Below are 12,743 nucleotides of genomic sequence, written 5' to 3'. Positions count from 1 at the left end.
GTGGGGCAAGTCCCACAGAGAGAAGCACCCAGAAGCAGCGCCTGTTCGTCACCCTCAGGCGGGGGAAGGGGTGCTTTGGCTGTGAGACATGGCAGCAGCCCTGGTGGTGCCCTCAGTAGGCAGCCCCCAGCTAACTGAAAGGCTGCTGCCCAGAGGTGCAGCGGAAGAAAGGCCTGCAGCTCTGCTTCTGAAAAGCCTGCCACTGACAGCCTATGGGGCGCAGCTCTGCTCCCACCCACAGCATTTCAGTAACCAGTGGTTTCTTTTCTTGCTTTTCACCAAAATTCTAGACATCCTCCCAAAGCCAATGGCAGAACTCGGCCCTCCACCACCACACAAACTCCTGTGAGGAGCGTGTTCCATGGCAACATCATTGAGGAGAGCCAAGGACCAGAAACAGCTCAGATGCCCAGAAGTCAAGAACTTGAAAGCTACAGTACGGCCTGTTCACACCACCCAACCGCTCACAGCTCCTGCAGCCCCAGGGCGTGTCCACGAGCTGCTGACAGAAAGGTGCCCCAGGGGACGCAGCATGTGCGACGCCAGGCAGGGCGCGTGACACCATTTGGTTCAAGTGCTCGCTTCCCTACATCGTGTGGGACATCTCTGGAAGGATACACGCAACGCTTGCCCCGGGGAGGAGGACTGGTGACTCAGGTCACCAGTGAGAAGCCACGTTTCACTGCACGTGTTTTCCATGTCCTTGGCTGCTGTATCCCTGGCACACATTACTTAGTCAATAAATAAGTCAGGTCAGAGCTTACACTGTTGCAAGCTACTGGGGCCACTCTCCCTAAAAGATCCAAAATCTACCAGTAGAACCTGCTGAAAGCTGTGAAAATAAACACACAATCCGAATTTTGTAAAAAAATAAGTCAGGTTAGGAACAAAAAAGAGCAGTATTTTTCGACCTGAAGAAAATTCACGATATACAGCTAACAAGAAAAGTACAGAGATGTCCGGCCCACAGCCGAAAAAAGTAAAGTGAAAATAAAACCAGAACATGACCCTAAGTATGTGCATCATGTTTGCATGCCCATGAAAGGCTGTTAACGTTGGCTACCGCGCAGGCGTGCAGGGAGGAAGGGAAGAGAAAGGGCAGGCGACACTGGTTTAAAAATACCCACCCACTGAACATTTACATCAGGCAGATCCGCTCCCTGGAGCAAGCAATTGTGGGAGAACAGACGGCCAGTGCTTGGGAGACAGCTTGGGGGGCAGGAGTCCATGGGAGGGAAGGACACAGGGAAGAGGAACTAGGGGGAGGAAGTGGGAGAGGAGCTGTCACATTGTGGGAATTGCAATCAATGTCATGAGACAAAATGTGTATGAACTGCTGTTGCTCTGTAAACTTTCACCCAAATCACAAGGGAAAAAAAAAAAAAAAAACACCCATTGCCTCTAGTCAATTCCGACTCAGCACCTCTACAGGACAGAGGTGCTTGGAAACCCTATAGGGTTCCCAAGACTTAGTTTATAGGGAAGCAGACAGCCACATCTTTCTCCCATGGAGCAGGTGGTGGGTTCAAACCCCTGACCTTTTGATTAGCAGCCGAGCGCTTAACCACGGTGCCACCAAGGCACCTTGCTTGAAAAATAAGGGCTATGAATCCTCTGACACCTTCTGCTGAGATGGGGTCTGTGTCCCCTGGGACCTGGGCGGGCTCTGCCTGTTGCAACAGGTGTCATCTGCAGCAATGCACAGGACCTTCAAGGCCGGGTCACACAGGGCTGGCAGCTGCTTTGTGGCCTGGCAAGCCAGCTCTGAGTGCCCTCTTGGGTTGCTCCCTCTAGGTACATGGCTGCCATGCTGTGGCGAAGCCCAAGCCTCACGAAGAGGCCTTGTGTGGGTTCTGGTGAACCGTCCCCAATGAGCTCAGCCTTGGAGTCAGTCTGGCCCAGGCACCAGACACGTGAGTCAAGGCATTTGCAGCCAGGATTCCAGCCTCTCTCCTTCCCCCGGCGCCCCGTCCCAGTGAGTGCAGAGATCACATCCCCCCTGAGCCCTGTCCAAATTCCTGACCCCAGAACCTGTGAGCTTGATAAAATGGTACTCCTGGGCTGGGGTGCTTGTCCCTCATCTCAGTGACTCGGTGAAGGGGCACAGGGATGGCCCATCTGAACCCAGCCCTGCTGCAGCCCCTGGCTGTGGGGAGAAGAGGCTACCCCCACTGCTGACGGACTCTGAGGAAGGACAAAACACTCAGGGCCAGCTAGCCCACGTGACACACTGCTCTCTGAAGAGCCTCAGCCCTGAATTCTCAGCGGCCGTTTGGGGGACGTCTGTCCCAACAGGTCAGGGACTGCTGGCAGGAGGGACAGGGCGTGGGGCACATTTGACTCACAGGACAACGGACCGGTTGTCAGGTGGGTCCGGCAGGGGAGGTGGCTCCTCGGGCTCTGGGGGTCCAGTAGGGGACACAGACTCTCTCACACCTGTGGGAGACAAGGAGGGAGCAAATCAAACCATGAGACACATGCCCGCCACACATGCTCACCCCCAAGTCCTCCTGAGAACCCCCGGGGGAGGAAACCGAGGCCACATGGCCTCCCCGCCGTCAGGCACCACAGACCCTGCAGTGGGCGAAGCAGGCAAAGACCTCTGCCCGTCGGGCTGATGACAGGTGTCCCGGTCAAATTCAAGGCCAACACCTCCAACGAGGTCACACTGAGGTACTGAGCCAGCACTCTGGTGTGCATGCACCTTGACCGTAAACCACTGTGCAAATGGGGACTTGCAACCAGTGCTCAAGGGAGCCTGTTCATCACAGCTGGAAGGTGGAGACAAGCCAAGCATCCGTCGGCAAGGGATGGATCAACGGTGTGGTCTGCACACACCACGGGATGTTACTCAGACACAAAGAGAAAAGAAGTCCTGACACGCCACGACAGGAATACTCCTCCAACGTGCCGCTGAGTGAGGTCAGTCACGAAAAGACAGACACTGTGGGATCCCGTTCTGGTTCCCTAGGGCTGCTCTGACAAGGATATGCTACAAATGGGATGCTTGGACAGGAGTTTATTCTCTCACAGTTCAGGAGGCTAGATGTCCGAGTTCAAAGTGCCAGGCTCTAAGGGCTGGGTGAAAGCCCCTCGACCTTGGGCTTCAGCTCTGCCTCCTGCTCCCGGCCCACTGAAGGTAGAGGCATCTTTCACTCAGGCAGCTGCTGGCTGCCAAGGCTAACAAGACCAAGGTCGACAAATAAAATGGCACAGTCCTGATGTTACCAAACCACATGGCAGGCTGTTAATTCAAGTCCGTTGAAAGTCCCAAGTTCGGCAGAGCATGGCAGGCCGCTGAACAACATACACGGCTACATGCAGGGTCCAAGGTGCCATAAGCTAGAGACCATGCCCAAAGCTGCTGCTTATATACAGGAGGCAGACCATACCCCCTAAGGCAGCTACTCAGCTGCTCACAGTAGATTCCACCACAGAGTTGATTACCAGTCTCTCATGGGGAATACTACATCCAGGTGCCCAGACACTCAACCAAGCCCAGCCAAGTTGACACATAGACTTAACCACCACAGATCTCAATCATGAGCAATCTAGAACTGCAAGACGCACTCAGACTTCGCCTCTGATCTCGCTATTTGAGGAGGGTGTGTCTCCCTGGAACACTGGGCAAGGGCTTGTCTGTCTGACCTGCCAATGTCCCTAGCAGAGAGGAGTTTCCAGGGCCAGACTCAGGACGTAACATCACTCTATAGGTCCCTATCAGGTTACCCTGGGGACCCACATACCTCAGTGGTTTAGTTTCTCGTCTGCACAGGGGGGTGAGAACACCATCTACAGGGTGTGCTGCGTTCTGCCTGGGCCTGGGGTCGGGTTCAGGACCCTAGTTCTGATTCATGGGGTGGCTGTGGACCCTGCCTGGGGCCCGGGTCTGGTGTCACATCCAGGACCACCGTTGTGACTCTGGGTGTTGGGCGGCTGTGGACCCCTCCTGGGGCCCGTGGTGCTTGGAGTGAAGACTGGACATGTGGGGCCAGGATCCTAACTCATTGGATCTCTGCCTGGGCTGGGGCTTCTGGTCCACCCTGGGGGACCCCCGTGCCTCTGCGGATTCCCAGTGTGCAGTGCTCACCATACAGCTGCCAGACACGCACGCGGTCCTCATAGGGCAGCCTGTAGCGCAGTGGGTCACCCACCGGGCCCTGGTAGTATGGCCGCATGATGGACTGGGCGGTGGCGACGTGGCTCAATCCGATGGCGTGGCCAAACTCATGGACAGCTACCGCGAACAGGTCCATTCCGTCGGCATCTGGGGGAGAGTGGCCATGTGAGTCAGGGCCTGAGAGAGGGGTGGGAGTCCACACACCCTTGGGACGGGCAGTGTCACAGAACTAGGGCCGTGCAGTGGGCGTGATGGCAGGTCCCCAGCATGCAGCCAAAGAGCACAATTCCTGCTCAGGTGGGTGCTGCAAGGTCTGCAGGGGCTTCTCAGGCCAGGTGCCTGTCACCCAGACGTGTGTGTCACTCAGTGGGATTGGCCTTTCTGCACAGGCTGGACCATGCTGGCCACATGCCCATGCGGCCCTCAGACCCTCCCACTAGGCACTGGGCTGTGAGGTGCGTGAAGTAGCCCTGGCCGTCTCCTGCCTTTCTGGGACTGGAGGGGCCCCTCCCACCATGGGAGGTGCACAGACCCCTCTGGCAGTCCCGACGCACCCGAGGAGCGGAAGGTCCACGCCTCGTCATCGTCAAAGTGGGCGTCCCCTGCAGCGTGGTGGGTGCCGGGGAGGAAGGCATGGGCCACAGTGCCACCAGGGCCGTCGAAGGGGTAGCCATCATTGTGGTCAGCCCTGGAGAAGTCGATCTGGATGTCAGCCGAGCTGCCCGCCACCTCGTGGAAGTTAAGCGGTGCGATGTCGCTCCAGACTTTGAGGGCGTAGTACATGAGTGCCCGCACCGTGTCACGGCCCAGGGGCGAGTCCTGTGGGAATGTCCGGACCCTGTGTGGGGGGAGTGGAGGCGTGTACATGTGAACACACAGAGCCTGGTCCCCACACCCGGCAAAGCGCCCTCGCCGTCAGCCCACCGAGGTAAGCACGGCCCACAGAGCTTTCTCTCAGCGTCTCCCTCAGAGGGACACACATGTCCCAATGGCAGGCACACAGCCCTCTCTGCTCCCACTTTTCTAGGAACCACGGCCGACCTCCCAGGCCCGGGAGGGTGCCGGGAGCCCACCCAGGATGGACAAGCCTCCACAGACGGGAGAAGGCGATGTCCAGGTGGGCCATCAAACCAGTAAGAGCCCCACCCATCTGCCTGACCTATCCACTCTCAGTGGTCATGGGCTCACACATTAACCAGACCCCTGAGCCAGCTCCAACCCGGCGATAGCAGAGGGCTGAGGAGTGTCCCCCAAAATCCACATCCATCCAGCACCTCAGGGTACCACCGGTTGGGAAACAGGATCTTGGCAGACAGGATTCGGTCGATCGAGACGTGGTTATCCTGGGTTAGGAGGCCCTGGCCCAATGAGCCAAGCCCAACCACCTGCTGTTGCGTCAGTCCGACTCACTCGAGAAACTGCTCTGCAGGTCTCGGGGCTGAGCACTGGGAGGCAGACCACAGGCCTCTCTTCTGAGGTGCCTGTGGGCACTTGAACCTCCAACCTCTGGTTAGCAGCTGAGTGCGTTAGCCATCTGCAGTACCAGAACTCTCAAAGTCCAACGAGAGTGTCCTTACAAGGAACCGGAAGGACACAGACACATGGAGGCAGAGACTGGGGCGCTCACCCACGAGCTGAGAAGCTACAAGAGATGAGGAAGGACCCTCCCCTAGACTCTGCAGAACCAGCCCTGACGACACCCTGGTGGGCGTCTCGCCTCTTGGGGAGAGCAGGAGCCCTGCTGTTACAAGCCCCCAGTTTGTGCAGATGTGGCAGCCGAGCCCCAGGATCTATCTATCCCCCACTCCTGTACCCACCTCCAGGAAAGGTTCCTCTTGTTCCACTTGGTCGGGGTGGGGACCTGGCGCCTGCGTCGTGTGGGGGCTGCGGAGGGGAGGTCGGGGAGGGAACAGCGCGGGGTCTTCATCAGAGCCAGGGTGGCCTCGTCTGTGGGAGTGAACAGGGGTCAGGCCATTCCCCAAGCACGGCTGCTCCCTCCCTCCCACACTGGTCTGGGGTGGACGAAGCCCCGCCGCCAGCTACGTGGGCCCTGTTGTGAGTTCCCACTTCTGGAGGGTATACGTTCATGGACCTGGACCGGGTGACCTCCAAAACGGCTACTAATGTATGGCATGGGTGCTGGCCAATCAGAAGGGTCACCCATAGAGGCCTGACCAATTAGAATGGTCCCCAGCAGAGCCCTGACCAATCAGAAAGGGCAATGGCTGAGCTCAGACCAATCAGAATGATCACCAGCAGAGACCTGAGCAATCAGTAAGGGCATGGTTGAGACCTGACCCAATCAATATGGCCATCAGCAGAGCCCTGACCAGTCAGGAGTGTGGCTGAGCTGGTGTGTGCCTCCAAGTGGCACATTGTGGCCAAGGCTCCCTTTGTTCCTGCTCCTCCAGTGACCCACATCCGCCCACTTCTCTGTGGTACACACAGGTGTCTAGTGCTGCAAAGGCCTGGGAGAGGTGCTTGGTCAGCCAGCCCTGCAGATGTCTTTACAGAACCAGAGCTCGGGGCCACGGTTAGGAAGCAGGGTGCCTTATGAACACCTTGCCTTCTGGCCACTTTCTCCTGGGAGTTGCAAGCTCTGGAGGCACTGGGCACCACTGCACAGGGTGGGCCTCAGGGGGCCCTGGGTGGTGGACCTGGGAGGCCTGGGTGACTCCAGTGGCCTGGCCCCATGGGCACCAAGCTTTGGATTCTGCTGCAGAGCAGGGCCCAGATGCTGTGGGATGACGACTAGGTCTCACATTCCCAGCCGCACCTCCCATGCAGCGGGGAGAGGGGACAGCTCAGGGTGGGGTGCTGGAGAAATGAGGAGCGAGGTGTCAGGCTGCTAGCCCCACCCCTGCCCTCCCCGAGGACTCACCCAGCACACCGGTGGCCTCCAGGCCCCCAAACCTCTGCATAGCAGCGATGGCCTTTGACAGCTCCTCTTGCGTCTGCAGCTGCCCTGTGGCAGGGTCTGCGGAGGGCAGGTAACCGAACCTGCTCAGCCACTCCTGTGGGCAAAGAGCCAAGTGAGGGGCGGGGCTTGACCCCTCGGAGCAGCCACCTCCGCCAACTGCCCACAAGGCACCTGTCGCCTCTTCCTGAGGCACCTTCCAGGTGCTGGGGAGAGCATCTAGATGTACTCAGTGGGCCTCGGGCAGGGCTAGCCTGTGCAGTGCGCAGCCTGGGCAACAGCCTACAGCGGCCGCCCGGCTCTCTCCTCCCTGAGGTAGCAAAGGGCCCGGGGCAGGCTGCAGGAAGTGGGAGTAAAGGCTCCTAAACCACACAGTGGTGATGCCAGCGATGAGGGTGTGGAGCAGCCCCCGGCCCCGGCCCCAGCCCCTCCAGGGCTCCCCGGCAGCCACTCTTCTGGGCCCCGGGAGACCCTGGCCAGCCCTGGGCGCCTGAGGGCCTCTGAGAGCTTTCCAAGCGTTTTCACAAGGCGAGTCTGACCGGGGGCCCGAGTGGCCTGCCACAAAAACAGCGCCGCTGAGCCAGGCCAGTGGTCACGTTCATTCCTTCACTCTCTTTTGGTCCCCTCCTCACACCTGGACCCTGCAGGCTGTGGGATGGCAAGGGCCACCTCCTGGAGACCCCCAGGGGAAGTCCAAGGGCAGCCTGACAACAGGACGAGCCCGTGATGGGCTTGGGGGTGCAGGCAGCACCAGCCTTTGAGGATTCCACCCCCTCCCACGCCCTGGGCCTCGGCAGAGGCTCCTGTGTTCCGTCTCTCAGCAGTCAGCCCCCAGGCGGCCAGGAACCCATCTCAGTGGGAGGGGGTCCCTGAGGGGGCATCTCACACGCCAGAGCTCTCCCGGTGGCTGGCTAACACATGCTGTGGGGATAGGTGAGCCGATCCAGGCTGCCAGGTGGCAGTGAGGTTACCCAGGCTACAACAGCTGCCCACAGGGCTGAGGGATTCCCATCCCTGAGAATCTTGGGCAAATGTGGCCGGCAGCACCCCCCTGCCTGCCTCCTGAGGCGAGCACCCTCGCCTCGCTCCTCCCCCAACTGCTGTGGTGCCTGGGGCATGGACCCCCCATTTCAGGTGTCCCCCACCCTGCCCCCGGTACCTTCAGCGTGCGGCTGACTGCGTGCCAGGTCCGTGGTGACCCAGCCACTCCCACCCGCCGTCTGGTCCTGCCTCTGCTGTCGCCAGGCGACCGCGGTCTCCAGGGCAACAGGAGGCTGCTGCCGGGGAGGGCGGTGCTACGCAGGCGACGGGTGAACCTTCCAGAAGGCCACTGGGAGGGGCCGGGCTGCCTCAAGAGGGCGAGGGGAGTGGGAGGGAGACCCCAGCGGCCCTCAGGGAACCCCCAAGGACTGTGAGCAGGCCATTACTGCAGATGGGGACACCATGGCCCAGGAGGCAGGTCCACATTAGGTCTGCGGCGGCCTCTGACACGGCGGGCTCCTGCCTCCTCCTGGTGGTGTTGCCTGTCACGTTTATCACCACTGTCATAACGTGTTTCTTTTATTGCTTCAACAAGGTGTAATTTAAGTAGCGTAAAACTCCACTCGGTGATTTTAGTAAATTTTACATTAGTGCAACCATCACCCCCACCAAGTCCCCTCGGTGAGTTTGGAGGGCAGAGGGAAAGGAGCAGAGATGGGGGTTGGAGGGACGGCAGGACAGAGAGGGGCTCTGGGGAGACGGGGTGGAGGAAGGGCCAGCGCGTCGGGGCTGCGATAAGCTCTTGCTGGGCGGGCGCCAGGCACGGGGATGGGTATCTCATTTAGTTCCCACGACAAGCCCACAGGCAACACTGCTGTCAGACCTGTTTCACAGTAGCACAGTGAGGCCGGCTGACCTGCTGCTGAGTGTGGGGCAGGCCCCGAGGGTGAGGAGAGAGACTTGGGCCACCCCGAGCCTGGGCTTTCTCAGGACCCATCCCGCAGCTCCTGCCGGGCACTGCCTGGGCCTGGGCGTGGGGTGAGGCAGCCCTTGGCCCAGTTTCTGCAGCTCTGCCTGGAGACATGGGCACTGGTGCCCAAGCTCACCTTCTTCACGCCCCCTGTGTGACTGACTCTGACCATGTGGGGGGTTTAACGGAGAGCAGGGGCCGGGTACCCATTTCACAGTGAAAGATAACGAGGCTCCGAGGTTTCAGAGGGGCAGTGGCAGAGCCCGGGTTCCCAGACCTCCAGCCTCGGAACCCCACAAAGCTGTCTCAGGGCCCCAGGAGCCCCCGAGCATGGTCCTCACCCCACCACCGTCCTCCTCGTGGGAGTGCAGCCCCAACAGGGCAGTGCATGGCAGCCCCCATGGCAGGTGCCACTGTGGCCACGGGGCCCACAGACTCTCTTGCCTTGTCTACATCAGGGCGTACTCTGGACCCCCCTGGCTGTCCGACCAGCTGTCCGTCTAACACATCTTCATGGGGCACCCACTGTGCCAAGTACTGGGGGGATCCTGAGATCCCAGCCCACTGTCAGAGAGCTGCCAGTCCCGTGGGATGCTGAGTGATAAACAAGCAGACTGTGAGGATAAGCGTCTTGGTGACGTCTCACGTGTCCTCAATCCCTCTATGTGACACTGATGGCTGAGCGCCCAGAGGACCCTCCCGGAAGCCGTGCACGTGCAGGGCCTGCCTCGGTGCTGCGGCAGCACCTGGCACACAGCAGGCTTGCACGAGCACTGGCCAGACGGTGAACCTCAGCCGGTGGCCACGTTCATCCCCTGCATCTGCTCAGAGGAAACAGGCCCAGAGAGGCCAGGCCAAAGGCACACGAGTAAGAGGCAGAGCTGGGGCTGGCCCTGTGAGGTGGGACGTCGGGGAGGATACGCGGCGGGGGGGGGGGGAGCTCCATGCCAAAGATGAGAGGTAGCTGGCGGGACAGCTGGCGGGCAGGACCTGTGGAAGTGTTCCTGGCAGGAAGCACAGCAAGGGCACACAGCCTGGGGCAGGAGCCGGCCGGGGCTGTCCTGGGGTCACCAGGAAGCTGGTGAGGTTGGAGAAGGACTAGAGAAGTAGGTGGGGCCGGTCACGTGGGGCCAGTAAGGCGCTGGGATTGGATTTGAAGCCAGACCCTGCAGCTGCCAGACCACTGCACCTCCCTCTGGGTAGCGGAGCAGGACCCCCAACAGACAGACGGTGTGAGGGTGGCCCTGCATCCCTGGAGCCTGGCACGCAGCAGGCATCAGCTGAGGTGACAGGGGCACCCCCCTCCCGTCTGCCGCACAGATCTGCACCTCACATCCACACTTAACGGGGAGGTGGATGACCCTGGGGAGCCCCTGTGCTGGGACTGCGGGGAGAGCACCCGCCAGGCCGCCACGTGCACTGGCGTCTCCCCTCCCGCCCCACCCGGCTGGGAACAGATGGACAGACAGCAGTGCCTTCTGCCAGCCACAGCTGGACATGATGTGGGAGCAGTGCCAGTCCTCCCTCACGGGGCCCCCATTTACAGATGGGGGCACTGAGGCACAGGGCTGGCCAGTCACAGAGCCCGGCCTGTGCTGAGGGGCTACTCTGAGGCAAACGACATATCGTAGCCCGTCACACTGTGTGACGTGGGCAGGGCTGCAGGGGAGGGGGCCTCTGACTCTCTCTCTCACTTGGTGGATGCCTGCACCATGTCACCGATGCCAGCTACCTTGTTTTTGGCTCAGCCTGTTGACTGACAGTGCCAGGGCGCCCAGGCCACTCACACGCAGGGACATGCCTACCCAAGCCAGATTTACAAAACCCTGAGGGCCGATGGCCACAGAGGCTATGGCTGGGGCCAGGTGTAGAAGTCATCCTGTCCCTCTTCTGGATGCCCCAGAGAGGGGGTGAGGGCTCATACAAGGACCTGGCTTCCACCCCAACACCCGGCCCCCAGGCCACCTGGGCTGCTCTGCCTGATGAGCCTGAGACGCCTCCCCTGCTCGTCCCTGGCACCAACAAAGGCCAGCACACCGACACCCCAACCCAAAACGAACGATCCCCCTATAGCAGGGAGGTGAGGATGGGGGTGGGGATGGGGCAGCCCACCCACAGGACGAGGTAGTGAGAAAATGTGATTGTGCTGGACTGGAAATCAGGAGAAACTTGGGAGATGCCTGCAAACGTCCCAAAACCTAACGTTCACACAGTCACCGGGGACGGCCGCCCCGTCGAGTACCAGAAACGGCCATCTGTGCCCCTTGCCCAGCGACGTAACACTCGTGAAAGAAGTGTGGAGCCGAGGGCAGAAGGAACGAGGCCAGGACGCTGGCCTGTGGGGTGTTCTCCAGGCAGATGCCACACGCTGCAGAATGGGAGGGACTGGCCACATAGTCTCACAGGCAAACAGTCTGCAGAAACTACCCAAAACTAGTAAGAGTATGTTCCCTGGGCCAGAGGTGTGCGGCTGACACCCCCTGAAGGCCCTCTGTGGGCTGGGACAGGGTACTGAGGGTTTTACCTACTAAAGAAACGAAACAGCCCAGGCCGCTCTTTTGTCCCCGCGGCGCACAGGCCAGCCACGGCGGGGGTCACTCCACGCTTTGTCAGTCTGCTAATATCTGCGCACAGCTGGGGGTGTGGGGTTGGCCACAAGACGCTGGCGCAATCCTATCTGGAGAGCTGGGTCTGCTTACAAAGGGTCCTTGTCCTGGCTGCAGCCCCAGACTGTCCGCACAGTAGGCCCCTTGCCGGCCCCTTCCGGCTCCCACGCGCACACTGTGCCGTTCCCCGGGCGGCCACCAGGGGCCACCCTCCGCCCACGGACCATGGGAGGCTGCTCTCCCTCCGGGGAGGCTCCAGCTTCTCGGGCTCCGCCGCCCTGCCCCTGGCGCCTGCGCCTCCACCAACCGGCAGGACCCACGGGCGCCCCGGCCTGCTCCCAAGCCCAGTGGCGCCCTTGCACCAGCTGTGGCGGATGGCCAGGGGCCCGGCGTCCAGAACCGGGGAGAGCGATCTGGCTGCAGGTGCAGCGTCCCCTGTGATGGGGGGACGGGAAAGTTCAGGGCAGCCCGGGCCTGAGCGCACGCTGGGCAGGGATACAAGCACCTCCACCGCTGGCCCAACTCTGACCGGCCTCTGCTCGGCCGGCCGCACCAGGGTCGAAGGCGGGGGGCCTGGCTGTCCCGTCGCCCCCCCAGCAGGGGTCACCCCCAGGGCGTGCGCCCCAGTGGATAGGGCCACCTCACCCTCCAAAAGGGCCGGGGCGCATGGGCGCAGGAGACCAGGCGCAGGAAGACGCCGCTCGCGCGGGCACAGCTGCGGGGTGCGGGCAGGGGCGCTCTCCGGGCTGAAGAGCCGCCTCCCCGGAGCCCGTGGCCGCGTCCTCCAAGGCCCCTCCACGCCTTCTCCCGCCTGGAGTCCTGGAGCCCCAATGCCCGCGCGCGCGTGGGTGCCAGGCGGAGGCGGCCCCGGCTGGGGTCCCTGGCTTTCTGGGGGCGCTGCAAGGCGGGAGCTACCGGGGTTCTGCCAAGTCCATGTTCCTGAGGGCCTGGGACGCCAACACCCACAGACTCGGGCCCCAGGGGGCAGCCCAGCCCTGGGGGCTGCGCGCGAGACGCCACTGCCTCCCAGCGGCGCTGCCAGGCCGGAGGGACAGCGGGCACCGCGTTTTCGGGGATGCGGGGCGGGCGCGGGGTGCGTCTGAGCCTGGAAAGGGGCCCTACCCCACGCAGGAAGGAGCCTGCGGGACC

The 12,743-nt window shown here is 61.4% G+C and overlaps 1 protein-coding gene across 1 annotated transcript in view; it reads right to left on the bottom strand.

Moving 5' to 3' along the window:
• Positions 1-12,743, bottom strand: part of MMP17 (matrix metallopeptidase 17) — a 29,950-nt gene that overhangs the window by 7,871 nt on the left and 9,336 nt on the right. Inside the window, exons 4-12 of the mRNA XM_007955051.2 lie at positions 11,769-12,699; positions 11,231-11,356; positions 9,635-9,809; positions 9,125-9,152; positions 7,002-7,134; positions 5,938-6,067; positions 4,675-4,958; positions 4,091-4,267; positions 2,346-2,436 (exon numbers count right to left, since the gene is read on the bottom strand). Coding sequence (XP_007953242.2) covers positions 2,346-2,436; positions 4,091-4,267; positions 4,675-4,958; positions 5,938-6,067; positions 7,002-7,134; positions 9,125-9,152; positions 9,635-9,809; positions 11,231-11,356; positions 11,769-12,699 — 2,075 coding nt within the window. The remainder of the gene's footprint in view (positions 1-2,345; positions 2,437-4,090; positions 4,268-4,674; positions 4,959-5,937; positions 6,068-7,001; positions 7,135-9,124; positions 9,153-9,634; positions 9,810-11,230; positions 11,357-11,768; positions 12,700-12,743) is intronic.

The sequence above is a fragment of the Orycteropus afer genome, unplaced genomic scaffold (assembly GCF_000298275.1).
Source record: "Orycteropus afer afer isolate SDZICR_OR568_19922 unplaced genomic scaffold, OryAfe1.0 scaffold00489, whole genome shotgun sequence".
Classification (NCBI taxonomy): domain Eukaryota; kingdom Metazoa; phylum Chordata; class Mammalia; order Tubulidentata; family Orycteropodidae; genus Orycteropus; species Orycteropus afer.
Note: the sequence above shows the minus strand (reverse complement) of the source record. Positions and strands in the feature narration are given on the sequence as shown.